This window comes from Pagrus major, chromosome 5 (assembly GCF_040436345.1).
Source record: "Pagrus major chromosome 5, Pma_NU_1.0".
NCBI lineage: Eukaryota > Metazoa > Chordata > Actinopteri > Spariformes > Sparidae > Pagrus > Pagrus major.
The window spans coordinates 7,274,947-7,295,262 of record NC_133219.1 but is presented as its reverse complement, the minus strand read 5'-3'; the positions used below and the strand labels follow the sequence as shown (position 1 = coordinate 7,295,262).

Genomic DNA, 20,316 nt, shown 5'->3' with positions numbered 1-20,316 from the left:
GGATGGAGCCAAAGGACCAATGTTGTGTGCTGCAGCCCCAAAAATTCAGCGCTGAAATATGTCAGACCAGTCTGTAGAGTAGTATGAAAGTCATGTGCTGCTTGAGAGTTTCATTATTTCAGGCCTGACATTATATTCCCAGAAACACTGTGGAAGCAGATCATTTTGTATTTCAACATGCACGGAATATCATGTTTCAGCAAAGGTCATACCAAATGATAAAGTAAATGTGACTCTGTGAAGTTCAATGTTTTTAAATCAATTGATTTTAAACTGATAATGTTTTAAGTTTTATACATTAACAGTGCTAAAATAATTTCATTCAAATAATATGGCAGATGTATGGCCTTATGAGCTTTGTATGCGCCTGTGTGTGTATCTGTTTTCAGCTTGACCAGTCAGCAGAGCACAGTGGTAAAAAACATTTTCAGATTTCAGAAACATTTTCATGCTGAAAGAAAACTTGGGCTTTGTTTTTGTTAATTACCTGTCTGACTAATTGTCCATCATTGAGAAACAAGTGATAAACTTGTCTTTGATGTCACACCAGTGTTAGCTACAAATGGAAAGAACTGGAAAACAGTCAAAAGATAATTGTCACATTTTCTTTGTGAAACCGATAGAGCCATTGTGGCTTATTGACGTATTAGCTGCTAAATAAACCTGCAACAACCTACCTGATTAATCCATTAGTGGATGGAAAGTAAATGAATTGCCAGCTGTTGTTAAATGATCATTTGTTTCAAATGTCAAACATTTGCTGTTTTCAGCTTCTTAAATGAAAGAAATTGTTGCTTTTCTCTTATTTAATTAAGAGTCTTTGGATTTTGGACTGTTGGTTGGATAAAAGAAGCTATTTGAAAATGTCACTCTGGGCTCTGGGAAATTGGTATTTTTGATATTTTATAAACTAAATGATCAATTAAACAATCGATCATGAAAATAATTGCCAGAGTAATCGATAATCAAAATAATTGTTAGTTGTGGCCCTACAACAAAAGTCATTCTCAAAACTTATGAATAACAGTTACAGACAACACATTGGTGTGACATACCAGATGAGGGCCTTGGTTCTGTGCTGTTCATTTTCACAAATGCTGTTGTTTGGTGAAACATGAATTCCTGAATGTATCACCTGAACCCAACAACATTTTTAGGTATAAAACATGTTGTTATTCAGTATCCTGTGAATGTAACAGTCAGAGAATAACAGCGTATCCCTTTGAATTCCCTCCAACTGGCCAACTAGCAGCTGCTCGTAGCCGCAGCCGTACCAACATCGCCCAGGAGGGGGAGGCAGAGGCCAGCACCCAAGAACCCCTACAGGAGCTGATGCCAGAGGAGGTGCTGGTGATTTCACTGGGAACTGGTCCTCAGACTGTCCCTGGGATGATGTCAGAGAATGAGGTAATGTGACTTGAATTAATGTACTCATTTGCAGAAGAGATCATGATGTGATGAGTCCAGTGTCATATTTTTTCCTTGTGACTGAAGGGGAGTAAGACTTCTCAAAGTCTTTGTCATGTGCTTTGTGTGTGCTTGTTATGTTATGCAACTGATAAGAAACCTTGAATCTCATGCATAAACAACACCTCTCTCATCCCCTGCAGTCTTTGAATGAGGTAATGCTCATGAGGTAATCACCAAACATATTTTTTAATGTATGGATGTCCTCTCTCTCCTGCTCTGTAGGTTTTGAACCTGCAGATGGCTGATGGGACCCAGGGGGATGGTCATGCTGATGATACTAAGCTGCATGGTAAACCAGACAAAACCCTGCGCTTCTCGCTCTGCAGTGACAACTTGGAAGGAATCTCAGAGGGTCAGTCTGCAGTCTAATGACAAAGATAAACCATAAAAAAACAAGTCGTTTTTCTTCAATATTTTCCAAGTAATATCAAAAAACATAAAGTGTTTTAAAAAACAAATAACAAAAAAAAGAGAACAATACAATTCATGTTTACGCTCCAGTATACATTTATAAAGATCACGAGGTCATAACTGGTCTATGAATTACAGCTGACTGTATTGCTGACTGACCTTAACTTAACTAACTAATCTATGTTTTTATTTGTTTATTTTTCCCCTCAGGTCCATCCAATCGTTCAAACTCTGTGTCATCTCTGGACCTGGAAGGAGAGTCTGTTTCTGAGCTGGGGGCTGGACCATCAGGGAGTAACGGGGTGGAGGCTCTCCAGCTTTTGGAGCATGAACAAGGTATGTGTGTATTTCTGAATGTTGCCAAAAAGTTGAGTTGAATGCATGAATATATATTTTTCAGATGCAGCAATTTTATAAACATGAAAGATATTGATAAGTGGGCACAGGCTAACATAATACTGAATGTCTCCTTCAGCCACCACTCAGGACAACCTGGATGACAAACTACGCAAGTTTGAGATCAGAGACATGATGGGTCTGACAGATGATCGGGACATCTCTGAGACGGTCAGCGAAACCTGGAGCACTGATGTGCTTGGCAGTGACTTTGACCCCAACATGGATGAAGATCGGCTGCAGGAAATAGCAGGTGGGGGATAGCTTCTACCTGTATTTGTCAATATCAATCTGTACTTATCAGTAAGAGGGCTTCATTACATCTGGAGAACAAGATTTGTGGGCCTGGAAATCTCTTCAGCACCATAGTACTTTTATTAAAATGCTGTTTTGTAGCACATTTTACCATTATCAGAAATATTGCAGCTTCTTGTAATCTGGATATTGCACTCAGCCATATTGTGATTTTGATAATATTTCAATAAATTGTGCAGCCATGATCAGTAACCAGATGAATTGATCTGTGCAGCCTGTGTGATCATGGGACATTGTATGGACATAGGGACCTTCTCTGACTGTTGATTAAATCGATTCAGGGAAATATCATCACCTTGTGGCATGTGGGTGAAATAGCATCAAAAGGCAGGTCTTAAGTTCAGCTCGGGTTCTATAAAGAATTGCACCAGGTGTCATATGGTATTGCTTCGACACAGTCATTGACTTTGTTAGCATTTCCTTGTGAAAATGAATCAAATTCGCATTTCAGCATTTAAATATATTTGGTACCCAATTAAGCTGAGAGTAATAATATAGACCAATGTTTCTTGTTGTTTCTGGGTGATTAATTCGATCGAAAGAAAATTAATTACCACCTATTTTGACAATCTGTTGATAGTTTCAGTCATTTTTCAAGCAAAAATGTCAAACATTTGCTGGTTCCAGCTTCTTAAATGTAAGGATTTGCTGCTTTTCTTTATCATTTATGATGGACTGTCAGACTAAAGAAGCAATTTGAAAAAGTCACATTGGGCGCTGGGAAATTGTTAAGAGAAATATTACATTTTTTTTTACCTTTTTCAAACTTAACAGTTAATCAATTAATTGTAAAATGTATCATTAAACTAACTGAAAATAATTGTTAGTTGTAGTCCTATTATGAACAAGGCTTATGATTATGTTATGTGATTTACAGTTTGGTAGATGTATGAAATTTACCTTTTTGCGTCTGAAGTTCAGTGCCATTGCTGTAAAACAATTTCCGATGCTTAGTTTGAGGAATACAATATATGTGAGCATTACACTTTTGCAATTAAAGAAAAAAATGATTATATATTCTTGTTTTAATTATATAGTTTGACGATAAAGCAAAAAGTTTTCACCTACTGCCACCAACTCTTAGATTTGCGTGAACATGTAATTATCTTCCAATTCATAGGATACACGAGTGAAGTGGATGCATTTGATTAAAATGGACTCTTGGGGCAAACCAAGTTATTTTCTGCGTGTCTCTGGAAGCATATTCTGTAGTTGGCTTGCATTATCACAGTGGCAGTAGCTAATAAGTACATGCATAATCGTAAGATAATTATATATGAGATAAATATCTTGTGTAGATAGTGGAGGGCAAGTTCGGCCTCTGCACTGCACAGTAAACACAGGTCGTAAAGATAACCGGTTCATCTAATGTGAAACCAAAATATTTGAGTGTTATTCAGACTTTCATCTTCCTCTGCCTCAGTCTTTCTCGTCACAGCCTTCTCCTCCTGCCCATCTCTCTATCCTTCTCTCTCTCTCTGACATTCACTCAGTCCCTGCAGTCTTATTGACCTTGGTTCCTTCTCATTTGCATCCACCATTTTTCATTCTTCGGAATATGGCGTTGGGGGACTTTTCCATCATTAAGTGAATTTACAGCGATTTCCTTATGTGTTTTCTCCAAGGGATTGGGTTATGAGATGCACATTAAATATCCATTAATACCTCATTATCCCACTGATAAGATTACCATGATAATGAGGCAGAAATTCTAATTGTTTCACTTCTTGTTGTGCCACTCATTTAATCATCCACCTGAAAGACAAGTACTCTGCGCCCCTACCTTGAAGACTGTAAACACGGACAGCGGGATAGAGCTCTCCCACCGTCAATGAAAGCCCTGCCCCCGCCAATATCAGTGCACACTGTTGCCTCGGTGCTGGCATGCATGCGTTCACATGGTGTGCGTGTGCCATGAAGTGGAAGCATGACATACCAGGGGGCACGGCTACCACAGGTCGACTTTTTGGTCTTGAGCCTTGGCCACCGACTCCCACTCACACCTGCTAGCTCTTTTCCCCCTCCTCCGCATTCTTCCGCCTTGTTAAGCCACGGCTTCCCAAATGGAGATGGAGGGACACTGTGCGGAGGACTTTGTGGGAGGGTGGGCAAAGCGGTAATTTGGTTGTGAGTAATGCTAGGCTTAATCAACAGCTCAAAGTCACGGCCCTGGAGGCCAGGGAAGGGTGAGATATTACCATTAACCTCTGACCTTTGGCACAGTGGTATATGTGCCTGTGGGCCTCAGCATGAAATGCATGTGACCTCCAACTCTGTGTCTCTGGATGCAAAGCTCACTGTCTCTGAAGCCCCATCCACACAACGTTTACACAGGGTTTATGTCATGTTTTTGCTTATCTCAGGCCAATCCACTGTGGTGTTTAAAAAAGTTAGACCTGAAGGCATCATGTAAAGGTGATGGAGCAGGTTTTAATTAAGTTATAGCATGTGAATTCAATACATTAGGTACAATATAGTCAGGGTCAGTTTTTGGCTGCTGAGTGAAGCAAATCTACCAGCAGCTTTCATATTTTAAAGGCATTTGTCTGTTGCTAATTTTGCGCCATGCATATAGTGCTGAAACAATTACTCACTTAATAGACATTTTTTTAAAGTGTTTTAAAAGAAAACTGATTATAATTTATTATGAATTCAGTCATTTCAGTGATTCATCAAGCAACAAATGCCAAATATTGCTGGTTCCAGCTTTCAGATGTGCTATTTTTCTCTGTTTTTAGTCTTAGAAACAAACATGTCACATCATTAACACGCAGTTTCTTCAATCTGAGACACATTCCAAACTCAGATCTGTTGTGTCACAGCCTGAGCTAGAAATGATAGTTCATGCTTTAATATTATCCTTGCTGGAAGATTGCAATTCCCTTTTCACCTGCCTCAGCAAGTCATTCCTGGACTGTCTAAAATGAGTCCAGAAAGCTGCTGCATGGCTGCTGACCAAGTCCAGCAGGATGACTCACATCACTCTGATTTTATATTCTTTACCCTGGCTTCCATTTAAGCTCAAGGTTCTTGTTTTCACATACAGAACCCTGCATGGTCAGGCATCTGTGTATATTTCTGAGCTGCTTCATCCTTCTACATATCACCAGTAGGTCACTTAGGTTTTCTGACCAGGGCCTATTGGTTGTCCACTGCACTCCACTTAAAACAAAAGGGTGATTGTACCTTTGAAGTGGTGGCTCGGACATTGTGGAATGCCCTTCCTACAGACCTGCATTATGCTGTCTGTTGTTTCCTTTATAAAGCAGCTGAAGACATTACAGTATTTATTCAAACTGGCCTTTGTCCTGCCAAGTGCTGTGTAGTGTTTGTGATTTTGTATTTTTTTATAATCTGCTGTTGCTTATGTTTTATTTTTTATTCCTTTTGCTCTTTTCATATTCTGATGTTTTGATTAATTTAACTCATTAAGCACTTTGTGACCTTGCTGAGTGAAAAGTGCAATATTAAATAAACTTTACTTACTGTTTCAAATGTAGCAAAATTTGGAGATTTTATTTCGGGCTAACATAAGTTGAAGTAGACATTTACAATTTTCTTTTATTTTATAAACTAAATGATTCATTCCTCAAGTGAAAAATCTTTTGATAGATTAGTTGACGATAAAAGTAATTGTTAGCTGCAGCCCTTGTACCAAAAATGAAAATACAAATTTAAATGTTGCGGAATGGAGAATTAAATATGAACATGCATGTAACTGAAATATTTAAACCTTTTACCAAAGGAGTCATTTCTGTAGTGGCATTCTTTCAAGTTCACATGTTGCTCATATTTAAGGCCTGAATAATTTATAAGAACTAATTACAGAATATGAATCAACACACAGTGCCTTAACAACACATAGAGGCTTGATTTAAGAACAAAAGGGTGCCTTCAGAATGACCTTGCCACTATAAAGGTGACTTCTTGCTGGTCTCAACACTTTTCCAGACAAAAAAAAGCTGTTTCATGCTGTGGCAGGAGGTTAACTCTTTGTCTCTGTGCTCTCAGGGGCAGCTGCAGAGAACATGCTTGGCAGCCTGCTGTGTCTTCCTGGCTCTGGTTCAGTCCTGCTCGACCCCTATGGCTCCACCATCTCAGAGACCACAAGCGAGGCCTGGAGCGTGGAAGTCCTTCCCAGTGACTCAGGTAGGTTCATTCAGTTGTTGTAGACGCCCTCTGACTGGTCCTCTGCTTTTGTTATTGTCTTCATCTTCATGCCAGCCTCAGATGTCTGTTTGCATGCATATTTATGTTTGTTCCATACAGTGGGGGTTGGGCCACCAGGTGTGGCCGCACGGCACTACATACCAGAAATGTGTGTGCATCTGTCATCATATTTGTGTGCACTTGCCTGTCTTTCAGGGCAGATCTGCGTGTGCCAGTAAAAGGCAGCTCATGGTTTCCTTAGAGGGACCACCAGGTGTGTTTGCACCTGTGGTGGAGCTGTGTGGTGGGAGGAGCGGGGACAGCAGCTGTCCTCAGTCAGTTTTACTGTGTCAGTTTTTTATCCAACTCGACTTAACATATAGCTCTGAGACTGGTCTTTACATCTTATATTGTTTTGACAAGAATCACACAAATACAAATACAGTCTTATAAATCATAGCATATATACTCTTGGGCTGTTTTTGTTAATTGAACATACAGTCCAACCTTTTATTAATCAGAGATTATGTTCTTAACTCCCCCTTTTGAAAACCAGTGTTTTGTGGAAATCAGTAGACTGTTTTATGAACAGCGTTAAGTGTTTCTTTGAAAAGCCTGGGCCTTATGTTAATTGAAGTGGTACACCACTTCAATATGTGCAGTGCAGAAATGACATGCATGAGTGTCTTGATTGCTTTTTGTTCCGTTTGCTGCCCCTGTTCTGCTCGGTAATAGCACGATCGGAGGCTTGCTTGGAGTACAGCGCTTGTTTCATGGCTAGGCAGCAGAAAACTACACTCTGAAGAGCACTTCACCAACACATTATTACTAACGAGCATGCAAATGAGTACTGCTGTTAGTATGGAGCCTCTGGGTTCGACCCAACAGCTCCATTGGGTAGCCGAAGAATTGGCCGTACTAGCTTTATGGTTTGGTTTGGCAGTTAGAAGACATGATAATGTATGCTTTGTTTGATTTCATGCATATGTGCGCACTTGGTTTCCCAATAATCATAATGGGGGGGCTAGGGGGGTGGAAACAATGAATGACCATCATCTGTTGTAAACTGCCACAAGTGAAGTGGATTATGAGTTTCATTTAAAAAGCACTTTATCCACACTTAAGATTAGCAAAGTACACATTTTTCTCTCAGAGGGAATTTATATATATCTTTTTATATTCGCAGAAGCCCCGGACCTGAAACAGGAAGAGCGTCTACAGGAGCTGGAGAGCTGCTCAGGGGTTGGCAGCACCTCGGATGACACAGAGGTCAGAGAGGTCAGCTCGAGACCCAGCACTCCAGGCCTCAGTGTTGTCTCAGGTATAAACATAACCTCTCCTCCACTTCCTCTCCCTAACATCTACTCTGAAACAATTGTTTCTATTTCTGTTTCTGATCCTGTTCTCCATTTTGTCTTTCATAAGTTGAAAAAGTCCTAAATTGACCTGCGTAGTTAAATAAACTGACAAATTCTGCCTGTTTCTCACCCTCCTTGACTCTGTGTAGAGCGGTCATGTTGCTGGGAGGGTTGTTAACCAGTGTAATGGGGTCAGTGTGAATTTTTCTGTATGACACAGGCTATTGCTGCTTGTCTTTTTTGTGGGCTCAGGTGGACATGCATGAAGTAGTATCCTAGATTAAGAAGCCAGCGGTGATGTTCCTGGCTCGGCTCACAGGAAAACGTCCCGCGGGATCCGGCCGATGGATAGTCTGCATCTGATGATCACTCTTATCTCTGTCTTTCCCCTCACCCATGGGAGCTTACGCTACCAATTTAGAGTTCCCACTGGGTTCCCATCTCAGAGAGACATTGCAGTGTAGTAAAGAGAAAAATATCCTCTTTTGTTTGAGAGACATTGAACATGCAGCTTCTGTTTTTTGACTGCTACCAAGCTGAAGTATTTTACTGTGTTTTCTGTTGCTTTGATCTTGATTGTCAACCAAACTGTTTTTTTCTCCTGCTGCAGGTATCAGTGCAACCTCAGAAGACATCCCCAACAAGATTGAGGACCTGCGGTCAGAGTGCAGCTCAGACTTTGGAGGGAAAGACTCTGTGACCAGTCCAGATGGGGAGGAGTCAGGCCACGGTAGGAGAGTGTCACATCCCCGCTAGGCTAGCTAAGCCATCAGTCCAGTGTTTATCTTGTCTAAACAGCAGCAGCCAGATCTATCAATCCCTGTCACCTTCACAGCTGCCCCTGAGTTAAATCACTGTTTTAGTTCTCAACAATTGTTAAATAAAGTTATAGTGTAGTGTTAAATATTCATTGTTAGCCTGGTTGGGGAATCACAGTTGGCGGCCAGACTATTTTCATTTTAACTGAAAATTATAAGCCATTTTCTTCTGAATAACAGCAATGTGCTTTTGTGAATCGGTGGTTAATTTAGTAAATGTTCTTAATTGTTTGGTATCCTCTTGTGTTTTTACAGGAGCGCACCATCTAACATCTCCACCCTCACAGTCCGAGTCCTTACTGGCCATGTTCGATCCCCTCTCCTCTGCTGAAGGTAATTTACACTCCCAGAATGCTCTACAGCCAATCAGAGCTAGAAATGAGTATCATTAAATCTCAACACTAATGTCGCGGGCTCACAGAACAGCTTGAGCTCTGTGAAATTAACCAAGAGTGCCTCATACAGCCTTTACCCCAATTACCGGACTTATTATAAGTGCAAGTGAAATGTCATTTCATTTGGCCCATTTAAGATCCCAAATTATTCTTAGCGCTCTTTGTCCCAGTGCATTTTGTTTGTAGCGCAGGTGGAAATAGTGGGAGAGAGGAATGGTCGCTGCTGTGTGTCTGTGGCAAGGTGAAGGGACGACAGGTTGAGAGACCTCACCCCAGGCTCTTTGGCACTGTCCCCTTGTCCCACTGTGCTCATGGCACGAAGCTGCCATTGGAAGCTTTTCAGGAGAGAGAGTGTACCCTTGGAACAGGTGGCCTACCTATACCTAGGGCTCATCTCCCACCAACATCTCTCTTTAGCACTCTACCCCCACTTTTGAGGTGTTTTTCTCCACTCGCTTTATAATGTTTAACAACTACTCTTTAGAGACGAGTGAGAATTTTTCATCTTGGTATACCTACTTGTAGAATTTCTTAGGTATATTGAAGGCTTTAAAAACAGTTAAAAAGAAATATCTACTTAGGGAAAAAGTCTTTGTGAATCCTGTGCAGTGGGCTGGTAACTTAAATACTCGAGTGAATGTAATGAAAACTGCTCATACAAGGTGTACGGGGATGTTTAAATATGATCCATATTTATCCAGAAAAAATCCATCAACTCAAGAATCTTATTATCTGTCTTTTATCACCTCAGGCTCCTCCACTGGAACAATAGTAAGGCCTAAAGTGCATTACGCAAGGCCCCCTCACCCTCCCCCTGATCCACCCATCCCTGAAGCTAGTGCCCTGGGGCAGGAGACGCGCCACTCTCTCTTCACGCCTCACTGCCTGGCCCAGGCTGAGCTGGAGCACACCAAGCAGCGTCACTCCTTCCCTGACAGGCTGGTCCGGAGCCGCAGCTCTGACATCGTGTGCCCAGGCCGTCGGCCAACAAGTGACCCAGGCCTTAACCGGCGGGTCGCAGTCGAAGAGCGCGACCCTGCCGGAGCCTTCGCCTTAGGACCGTCCTCGTCCCCTAGCAAAGACTCCCTGAAAGGAGAGGTAAGCAGCTACAGCAGTGCTCTAAGTTACTGCTGTTGTCAATAATTTTTTTTCTTTTTCTAATGCTGCTGAGGAACAAACTAAAATAAGTAAATTGTTTTCTTTTGTATGAGTTGCAGCTGTTGTGTGTAATAATCTACCTGCCTGTGTCTAAGTGTGTCTTGGTAATTTCCATCTGAAGGTTGAGGACAGGAAAGACAGTGACGATGAGAAGTCTGATCGCAACAGACCATGGTGGAAGAAGCGTTTTGTGTCAGCAATTCCCAAAGGTAAGGAAACTGAACACACCCTCTTCTAACCAGAAAAATGACCTTTTATACATTTAAAAGTGATCTGTTTGATTGCTGTGCCCCTTTATCGCTCCTTTATTTTTGTGTTGTGGGAAAAAAAGGTTCTCTTAATCGCAACTGACAGGAAATATCACACTTTAAAGAGCAGCGCGAAAACCAATTTATAATGTGAGAAAGAGAATGATGATCCATGTTGTCCACTCCATTGCTGATGCTCCAGTTGGAAAATTATGTTTCTTGTTGTTTGAAGTTACTCCAGAGACGTGTCCAGTCCTTTTTCTCTCACGTCTCACTGGCTGCAGATTTATAGAGACTTTTCAAAGCTAATCAGTCATCAGAGGAGCTTTAGCTGTGTAGATTGTATGGCTGTAGCCCTCCCAGCAGTGCTGTCAGCCAGCGGCTAATGGTCATTAGATAGACCTTTCTGTCATCAGCACTGATAGATGACACATCTCTTGTTGCAGTTCTACTCTACAACCATCTCTCATACATCTGTCTGGGAAATAATGAGCTGTGCCCACACAGAATGACTGCTTATTACTCTTTGAGATAATGATGTTTCTTGAGTAAACATTGAATTGATATTCATAAAATGGAGGACTGTGTGCACATGGAAAATTAGAGAGCCGCGAAGCTTAAACCACCCGCCAAATGTCTGTAGAACCCGTTGTGTTTGTCCTGTTGCTCTGCATGGTGACGCACAGTCAGTTGTCCGGTGGTGCAGCAGGCTGTGTATGAAAGGCCAACCCTGTCTGTTGTGTTCCTCACAGTGCTGTATTGGACGGCTGAGAGTGATGTCCCAGGTAACGCTTCCATGCTGTCGTCATTGAGCTAGCTTTCCTGCTGGAGCCAGCGGCTGCGTGCCCATGCTGCTTTGTAGATGTCGCCTTAGAGCTGTAGAGCTGTGATGTGACATGTTGTAGCCTGAGTTCCTACGTGCACACTCCTCATCCATGCATCCGTTTTACCACCCTTTTTCTTTTTTTTTTGCAACAATATGTCACATTTTCCTGTATGGAGAATACAGAATATCAATGTAGATACTTCACCCAGTGTTTCCTGTGTGTGTCATCAAATTGTAGACTCTGTGTCTCTCTTGTTTGTCCTGTTTGCACCTTTGTGTTAATAGGATAAGCGTCAGTAAGCTAATTTACATCTATATCGACCGGATTTAATGAGTTATAGTGGACCTTTGTGATATTCTGGTATGAACCAATGGTTTGATTCACCATTTCAATATTCTTTTGCTTTTTAAGTAAAGTTCTACACTAGACTTTTTTTGTTTACTACTGTATGACCATACATCCTGTACTGAGATTTTTGGTCTCAATACAAACCATAAAAAATACCAAAGATTTAGCAAAGTGGCTGTCAACAGGTGACTCATGATCAGCTCCATCCATTGATAGTAAAAGTTGTGTCAGCCCGCTAATCACGTGTCTCTCCTCTACAGCTCCGATAGCAGCATTTCGGAAAAGGGACAAGCAGGAGAAAGACGAGATTGCCCCGGAGCGGATCCCGCAAGGTCTGTCCTGGTTTGGTGTAATTATACTCCTAGACTGAATCCAAATGTCCAAACTGCTGGGAAGTCTGCGAGTGCTGAGGGCTGTCCAAACTCACAATTCATCCAGTCCACAAGGGAGCTCAAGCATACTTTCTGCAGACTTGCAAAGAGTCTGCTTGGGGTGCAGATTTCACCAGACTTCACAGATTTAAACATAGTACAAGGAACTTTTAATTGGTTATGAAAAAGTCTCAATTCAACACAGATCCCTCTATATGACATATAGGGCTGTCTTATCAGTGGTTTATATAGCCTTGCAGTCTCGCGCTCACAGTATGAATGACTGAAGTCTATGAGGGCTCAGTCCGCAAGTCCAGATGGTAGACATTTGTATTCAGCCCTAATGTTACTAACCACATCCTATACTACATGTGGATATCTATTATAGTGAGTTTGATTGTAATGCATCTCATGTGTGGTTGGGTTTATCAGATGACCCATTGCCCAGACAGAGCTGTCAGGCGCAGGCAGCTGAAGACATCCTGGACAAGTACAGGAACATCAAGAGAACCAGCCCTAGTGATGGAGCCACAGGTGGAGCTTCTTATGATGGGACAGGAGGTCAGTAAACACTATTGTATATATGGCTATCACACACACTTACAGTAGATAATCAGAATGAGGTTTATTGCCAAGTGGGTTTCTAGAAAGGAGGAATTTGCCTTGGAGTTTTGGTGCCATATATATTATAATATATGAAAACACAAAGAAAAAATTGTAATTTCCCTCTTTTTGTATATGTTGGCAGATCTTTGTGGGGATGACAACGTGCACGACTCTCCTAGAGAAGACACTCTGCAGAACATTTCCACAGATGACCTCCCGGACTCAGCCAGCCAGACAGCACAACAGCATGACTCCAAGTTCTCTTTCAGGTCTGGAGTTCACAGTCCTGCAGAAAACTAATTTACAAACAATCACTCAAGACCTCTCAGTAGATCTTCTCAACAAATGTGGTTAATTAGAAACTTTTGGTTTGTGTCTTCCAGTGATGCAAAGAAGAAGTTGAGGCTGGCGTTGTGCTCTGCAGACTCTGTGGCTCTGCCCATCATGGCTCCTGCAACCACAAGAAATGGGCTGCCTGACCACATGGACTCTGAAGGTAGGCAGTTCTTATGTATCTATGGAAAGAGAGAGCTTTTTATTTCTGGCATTTTTCTATTTGAGGCAGAACATTTTAGTGCTTCTGTCGTGACAAATAACAACAATTTCAACTGATCAATGAACACAATTTTTTAGGAAGTGTTTGAAGTTAGAGAGTGCAGTAATTTAGAACTTGGTATTATCTGCTAGACTTTAGGCATCGTTGTCACAACTCTCCGTAGGGAGCAGGGTACAAGCCCTTAATGTTGGCAAGCATCCAACCTGCTGAAAGTGTCCTTAAGCAAGACACCAAATCTGTACCACCTTCACCTTCTGACTCGCCTTCCAAGGTTTGGGGCAAGGTTGGAAGAGTGGGGGATGTTATAAGAGAATTCCCATATGGTGTTGGTAAAATATCCCATTATTAGACCATTGTACATATTAGAAATGCTTGTGTAACCACATAGATTACTTGTCCAACATTTATCAGAAAAATACAAGTATATTGATGCTGCACAAAATAAAGACCGACCTCTCAAGCCTACCTCAAAGCTTTTCTGTAAGGAAGCACCATCACATCCTGAAGTGGGACAATTGCAGACAAAATCAAGTGACATCCTGTAAAATGGTCAACAGTAAAACCATAAGACTCCATCTTTGTGGTCATCAGTCACATTGTCATGTGGAGGCAGCAGGTTGATCAGATTACAGCAACCAGCCGGTCCTTTGTGAGCAGCGAGCAGTGTTGTCTAATGCTGTCTCCTTATCGTCCTCTCCCACAGACAATGAGATCGTCTGCTTCCTGAAGGTACAGCTAGCAGAGGCTATCAACCTTCAGGATAAGAACCAGATGGCCCAGATCCAGGAGACCACGCGCTGTGTCAGTCGCTTCGATCCACGCACCTGCAGGAAGCTGCTGGCTGCCATTGCGGAGGATTACAGGTAACTATGGAGGCCTGGGTAGCTGAAGTAAGCCCACTTAAGGCACCCCTTGGGTCCTTCATTTTGTTATTGTTTCTGTATTCACTGCATAATGTTGTTTGAGGCCACTACAGAGATGTAGCCAGTAATAATAGAATACAAATGTTTGTGTGTGTTTCCTTTAGAAAGCGGGCACCATACATAGCGTATCTAACCAGGTGTCGTCAGGGCCTTCAGACCTCTCAGGCCCATCTGGAGAGGCTCCTCCAGAGGGTGCTGAGAGACAAGGAGGTGGCTAACCGCTACTTCACCACCGTCTGTGTTCGACTCCTTCTGGAACACATGGAGTCCAAGATGCTTGACTTCATTAAAGGTATCTCTACATTTTCATATTAGAGCTGGGTATCACCACTGATTTCCTGAATCAATTAGTATTGATTCAGTGAGGGATATTTCAGTTATGATACCAATTTTGCTCAGATATGAAAGAAATTCTGAGAGAACTAATGCTTTAAATGGTACAAGAACTCCTCTAACCTGGAGCATTATTAAAAATCTTAATGTGCAGACATTTGTTGTTAAAATCTTCCTGTAGAGAAATAAATGGAATTATCCAACACAGACAGGCAGCAGAGGACAGAAGCAACACGCCTGTTAATGTCACCAAAATATGGTAGAGACTCTCAGCATAGTTTTCGTGACAACAATCTGTACTTTATACAACAGCTATACAGCTGCCACTTTACGTTTTTTGCCAAATTTTGAGGATTTTTACTGGCAAAAAAGTGAAGGGGTTAGGGTGCAGGCAAAATGGAGAGAAGTCAACCATTGTTCATTTGTATGTACGACCGACATGGTAGTGAAACAAAACTGGTTGAAAATTGGCAAAGTTCCTGTTTAAGTCATTGATATAATTTCAGGTTTTCTGCCTACCATTAAAGTTTGACGATTAAATATCAGCTAATATGAAATTTCTCCACATTTTTTGGGGTAAAGATGTATTCCCTTTTTTTAATTCATCATCACAATTTATTTTCAAGTATTTGAAATGCCTGTAAGTCTTTACACAACAGCCCTTCCAAGCCTGACTAGCTTGAAAACAGCTATGTCCTGTTCTGGTGCTACATCTGTTGTTTCTCTGCTCCCCTCCAGCGTTCCAGGGGTGCACGGCAGCGGATGACAAGACAGCAGCAGTGGAGGATTTTCTGCGCTACTTGTACGGTGCCATGGCCCGTGATGCCATTTGGCAGTATGCGAGCGAGGACCAGCTGCAGGATGCCCAGATGGCTATCGAGCGCAGCGTTATGAACCGCATCTTCAAACTGGCCTTCTACCCCAACCAGGATGGAGATATTCTCAGAGACCAGTGAGTAGCTGGAATGACACCAGGGCCGCACAGTCTCAGCAGGCAGTATTATATTTTATTTCAGTTATTTTAGGAAGTTTCGGCTCTGATAATTGAACAACAACTTTCAAATATATTTAAAAGCCACTTAACCAATCGCTAGGAAAGGAGAGCGAAGAGAAATTAAAATAACCTGCTAAATATTAAGACTTCATATGTTACCAGAAGAGCTGCACTGTTGGATTGGACAGATTGTGTCTCTCTTGTCATATACTGACTTGTTTGTCTCCCACAGACTTTTTTATGAACACATCCAGCGGCTCTCAAAAGTGGTGACGGCCAATCATAAAGCTCTTCAAGTCCCAGAGGTAACTTCTTTTTTTTCACCACACCTGTGCATTTCTAGACAACGAAGAGACTTGTTGGTACATGTAGCTCTAAAAAGTGTTGACATTGATTATGTTTTTAACTTTTCTGGTTGCAGGTTTACCTGAAGGAGGCCCCCTGGCCCTCTGCTCAGTCTGAGATCAAGACCATCAACGCGTACAAAACGCCACGTGACAAAGTTCAGTGTATACTGCGCATGTGTTCCACCATCATGAACCTCCTCAGTCTGGCCAATGAAGACTCAGTCCCTGGGGCGGATGACTTTGTCCCTGTACTTGTGTTTGTCCTCATTAGGGTAAGTCTGTTCTTCATTTTACACCACAGTCAAATTTTCAAGTCATTTTACTGCCAGTATTGATCCCTTATTGATTTTCTTTTATAAACACAAACTGAGAATTATCAGAAAATGTTTCCCTAAATGACTGTAGTGTAACACCCGAGAGGCTTCTATTTGCTAACCTGTGTGGATATATTTTACATATTTACATATTTATAATTGTAATCTGTACGGCGTTGCGTGAGGTTCTTTCAGTGGCTAATGTGGGCCCATCCCCACATCTCCTCCCCTCCAGGCAAACCCGCCCTGCCTGCTGTCCACCGTTCAGTACATCAATAATTTCTATGCCAGCCGGCTGAGTGGGGAGGAGTGCTATTGGTGGATGCAGTTCACCGCGGCGCTGGAATTCATTAAGACCATCGACGATCGCAAGTGAAGCAGAACAGCCACCTGTATGGGCAGACTGCGGGGGAAGGAGCCGGGAGACTGGGAGACTTCCCAACCAACTGCTCCCTCTGCACAGCTTAGAAAACCTGGCCCTCAGCCTGCTCTTTATTTGTATAGCTTGTACATAGCCAGAGACGTTGAAAGATTACAAAATATATATTACTGTACGTATGTGGACAAATCCAGGTTTTAGCCGTGCTGAAAAAAACGGCCTTGGGGAAAAATTAGCAAGATGTTAACTTTGAACCTGATTTGGATTTTTCCTTCTCGTTTTGTCTCTTCAATCATATTTCACTTTTGGGGTCTGTATTAGGAATTGTATATATACACACAATTATCATTACCATTACTGATATGACATTAAATCAAACTAAAAGATAATCCTATATGAAGGGACCAGACTTCCTTGATGTGATCACTGATCTTTTTTTCCCCCCTGAGTGAGAGGGAAGGGCTTCCAATTAAATTACAATATAATGTTGATTAAATGCATTGTAACGTGGGGATTTACAGTGCGTGATAGTTACTGATGGGATTTAGTGGCTCATAAACACTGAGATCAATTCACAATAACCATAGCACTCATAAGGTTAGTGTATCAAACAGTAGGGCAGCTTATTTCATGAATTGTTTACTTCATCTGATTCCCAAAAACGAGTGTGTCAGTGACAATTTGGACATAAGGGCCCACATATTTATATGAAATAAAATGTATTTATTTCTGTAATTCTATTTAATGCTTTGTTTATCTCATTTAAAAAAAAAAAAAAAATGCAAATGCATATCATGCCCGTTTAAGATGTCTGAGGCGAGTGGTGTTATTATAAAGAAAAGCTTGAGTTAGGAAGGCACCTTAGTGATGAGTAGCCCACGGGTGGGGATGCTGATACAGGGTCAACTCGTGCACAGAGCAGTGGTGGCATTTTTTTGGAAATATTATTGAAATAGTGCCTTTGATGTGGGGGCGCTCTGTACAGGTAGATTTTTTTTTTTTAACCTAGCGTAGGCATTATCCCCACCCTTCCCCACCCGCCAAACACTCCAATAGGCCAACCACGCACCACCACATCGCTGATTGTCATGGCTCAGTCCCTTTAAAGCACTTGAGTTTGAACAAATTTCCCCTCTGGTGTTCTAGATCCTACCTCAGAGTTGAAACCAATGAGCCTGATATCAGTCTGTACACTAACTGTCTTGCATTGGTTCACAACAGGGTACTGGATCACTTCTGCACTGGTTAAAAATTAGTGAGGGGAAGGTAGGAAACGTTAGATATTATGCTGCTGTGATGCTTGTTGTGGTCACATCACCCTTAATTAAAGGAACACTTCACCTAAAAATTAAAATTCAGTCAATATGTTCTCACCCCCATGCAGATGGAAAGTCGGTTGAAGTTTTGTATTCCACAAAACATTTCTGGAGCTTCACAGCAAAACCATGTTACAGTATTCTCCTAAACAACTGAAGTAAATGGGGATTTGTTTTAAAATGTAAAAAAAAAACCCACGAAATAACACAAAATGGCTTCATACAGTTTGTCCAGTTTACGGAAGCCCCTAGATCCCACATTGATTTGAAAAGACGTTATTAACACCCTCAACACACACTTCAGACGCTGTGCATTCTAAGGCTTTTAGCTTAACAGCTACATTGAAAGGGTGTAAATAAAGTCTACTGAATTTTTTTTTAAACATATTTAAACAGTCCCCAGCTACATCAGTTGATAAGGAGAATGTTGCGATGTTGTTTTGCTGTGAAGCTCCAGAAAGGTTCTGCAGACCATGAGACTGCACCTGACTTTCCATTGACATGGGATTGAGTAGATAATGACTGAATTTTCATGTTTGAGTGAATTGTTCCTTTAACACAAGCCTTTCTTAGCGAACAAAGACATTTTAGATTTGAATCTTAGACCTGAGATGCCACATGTGTCCACATGGGCAGACTAGTGATTATTGGATATTAGCTCTCTACCTCCTCATAAGTTCAAGAAAGGGACTCTTGTTTATGTGCACTTATATTTCTTTTTCTTTCCCAATTTGGCGTGCTGTGATATCCCAGTGTCATTGTAACTTTCCAATTATAATACAAGCATGTCTTTAATTATCCAGAAATGACTAAAACTCATCTTCTCTTGAAATCCTCTGCTTCATTTTTGCGCACACACGTGCCACGTGTATTATAGTTTGATAACCCATGACTTTTCACGGTAAATGACCTGACAGCACAATACACAGTAGGATAGTAGAGCAAATAATCAACACTATTGACTTGTTACTGACTTGCAGTTAATGCTAAAGTGGTTGGTGTAATACGTGAGTGTGGTTTTTATCTAGTGAGCGCGTGTGAGATGATCGTGTGACTGCTTGACCCTCTGCCTCCTCTTGCATGAAGTCATTGGATGGTCTGTACATTCTCATTCATGATAAACAGTAGAATAGGATTAGTATCTGCCACAGGCCAGTAATTGAACCTGCAAGAGGACGCAAGGCTTCTCTTTGTGTCCGTGATACTTGCATATCAGAACTCGATGATTTATTTTGCACAAAACAGATGTGTTCTCCTGAACAGATTGACAGGGAGCAGTGCATTTTGAAATGTCATTACTTCTCACTTAAACATTTTGTGATTAAAATAATATTTGAGTAGCGGAGTTAAGCACCTGACTGTTACTCTTTCGAGCTGATGAACATCCACATTTATGGGCAACCTCACAAATGCGTTTTCACATCCGTCTACAGCAGCACGTGCGCCAGATTTGTACGTGTCTGTGCAGTATGCTTCCTTGCAGAGTCTGTGTAATCAATTTGATGAGAAAACCATGCACTGGAAAATCAAGTTGCAGGTTGCATCTATACTAATTAGGTTTATGTGATGTCACTTTAATTGGAAATACATACTCCACAAATCTGATGAAATTATTTGGACCTGGCTTATGTTTCAGCGTTTCCTCTGATAGCTGGTCGCAGCAGCTCCTCATGACCCCGGAGAAGTACTGATCAAAACACTGCATTATTTTCACAACACATCTGACTGTGATAGCAACTGTACTTTTAGCTCTGATTGTATGCAAACCACTGGACAGTGGTGTCAAGACTGAGTCGGTCTGTTCTTCAAAGCTTTACTGCTCTGCTCCCTGTGCAATTGAGTTGAAAGCAGAAAAAAAAAATAGAGTTTTACATCTTAACATCTAATTTTACATTTAATTGTAAGCTTGCACAATTATGACATGCGGGGAAAATCCGGTTTGTCTTTACTGTGATTAATGCATTATGTAATTCTTTAAAAACAATAAAAGAAGCAGAAGTTTTTTTCTTTTCTTCTTCTTCAGTGGCTCTTCAGACACGTTCTGCACTGCAGCAGGACCAGTGTCACGCAACAGTGTTTCATTATTGTGCAGCTCGTCGGACAGTTGTAGGTATATCTGGCCGACTGTTCGCACAATAGGAGAGATGGTGGGGAAATTTATGCGAGGAATATAATTGTTAGTGGGGGCAGTGGAGCAGCATCATCCAATCTAGCAGCCACAAATAGCAACCTCTCAGCAAACATTTCATTACAGCTGACAAGTGTACGGCGGATTGTAATTGGA

At 41.5% G+C, this 20,316-nt stretch overlaps 1 protein-coding gene across 3 annotated transcripts in view; it reads left to right on the top strand.

Moving 5' to 3' along the window:
• The window catches only part of gapvd1 (GTPase activating protein and VPS9 domains 1), a 34,468-nt gene extending 14,433 nt beyond the window's left edge, over positions 1-20,035 (top strand). For 2 of the 3 annotated variants that reach the window (XM_073465969.1, XM_073465968.1), the window contains 20 exons: positions 1,250-1,407; positions 1,693-1,822; positions 2,092-2,217; positions 2,357-2,530; positions 6,604-6,741; positions 7,928-8,062; positions 8,710-8,829; positions 9,173-9,250; positions 10,064-10,410; positions 10,592-10,679; positions 12,154-12,225; positions 12,697-12,825; positions 13,013-13,139; positions 13,254-13,366; positions 14,130-14,289; positions 14,454-14,641; positions 15,421-15,634; positions 15,909-15,981; positions 16,098-16,295; positions 16,573-20,035. In XM_073465969.1, coding sequence (XP_073322070.1) covers positions 1,250-1,407; positions 1,693-1,822; positions 2,092-2,217; positions 2,357-2,530; positions 6,604-6,741; positions 7,928-8,062; positions 8,710-8,829; positions 9,173-9,250; positions 10,064-10,410; positions 10,592-10,679; positions 12,154-12,225; positions 12,697-12,825; positions 13,013-13,139; positions 13,254-13,366; positions 14,130-14,289; positions 14,454-14,641; positions 15,421-15,634; positions 15,909-15,981; positions 16,098-16,295; positions 16,573-16,713 — 2,909 coding nt within the window. In that variant the 3' untranslated portion in view covers positions 16,714-20,035. The remainder of the gene's footprint in view (positions 1-1,249; positions 1,408-1,692; positions 1,823-2,091; positions 2,218-2,356; positions 2,531-6,603; positions 6,742-7,927; positions 8,063-8,709; positions 8,830-9,172; positions 9,251-10,063; positions 10,411-10,591; positions 10,680-12,153; positions 12,226-12,696; positions 12,826-13,012; positions 13,140-13,253; positions 13,367-14,129; positions 14,290-14,453; positions 14,642-15,420; positions 15,635-15,908; positions 15,982-16,097; positions 16,296-16,572) is intronic. The other variant, XM_073465970.1, reaches the window with a different exon arrangement.
• Positions 20,036-20,316: the final 281 nt, after the last annotated feature.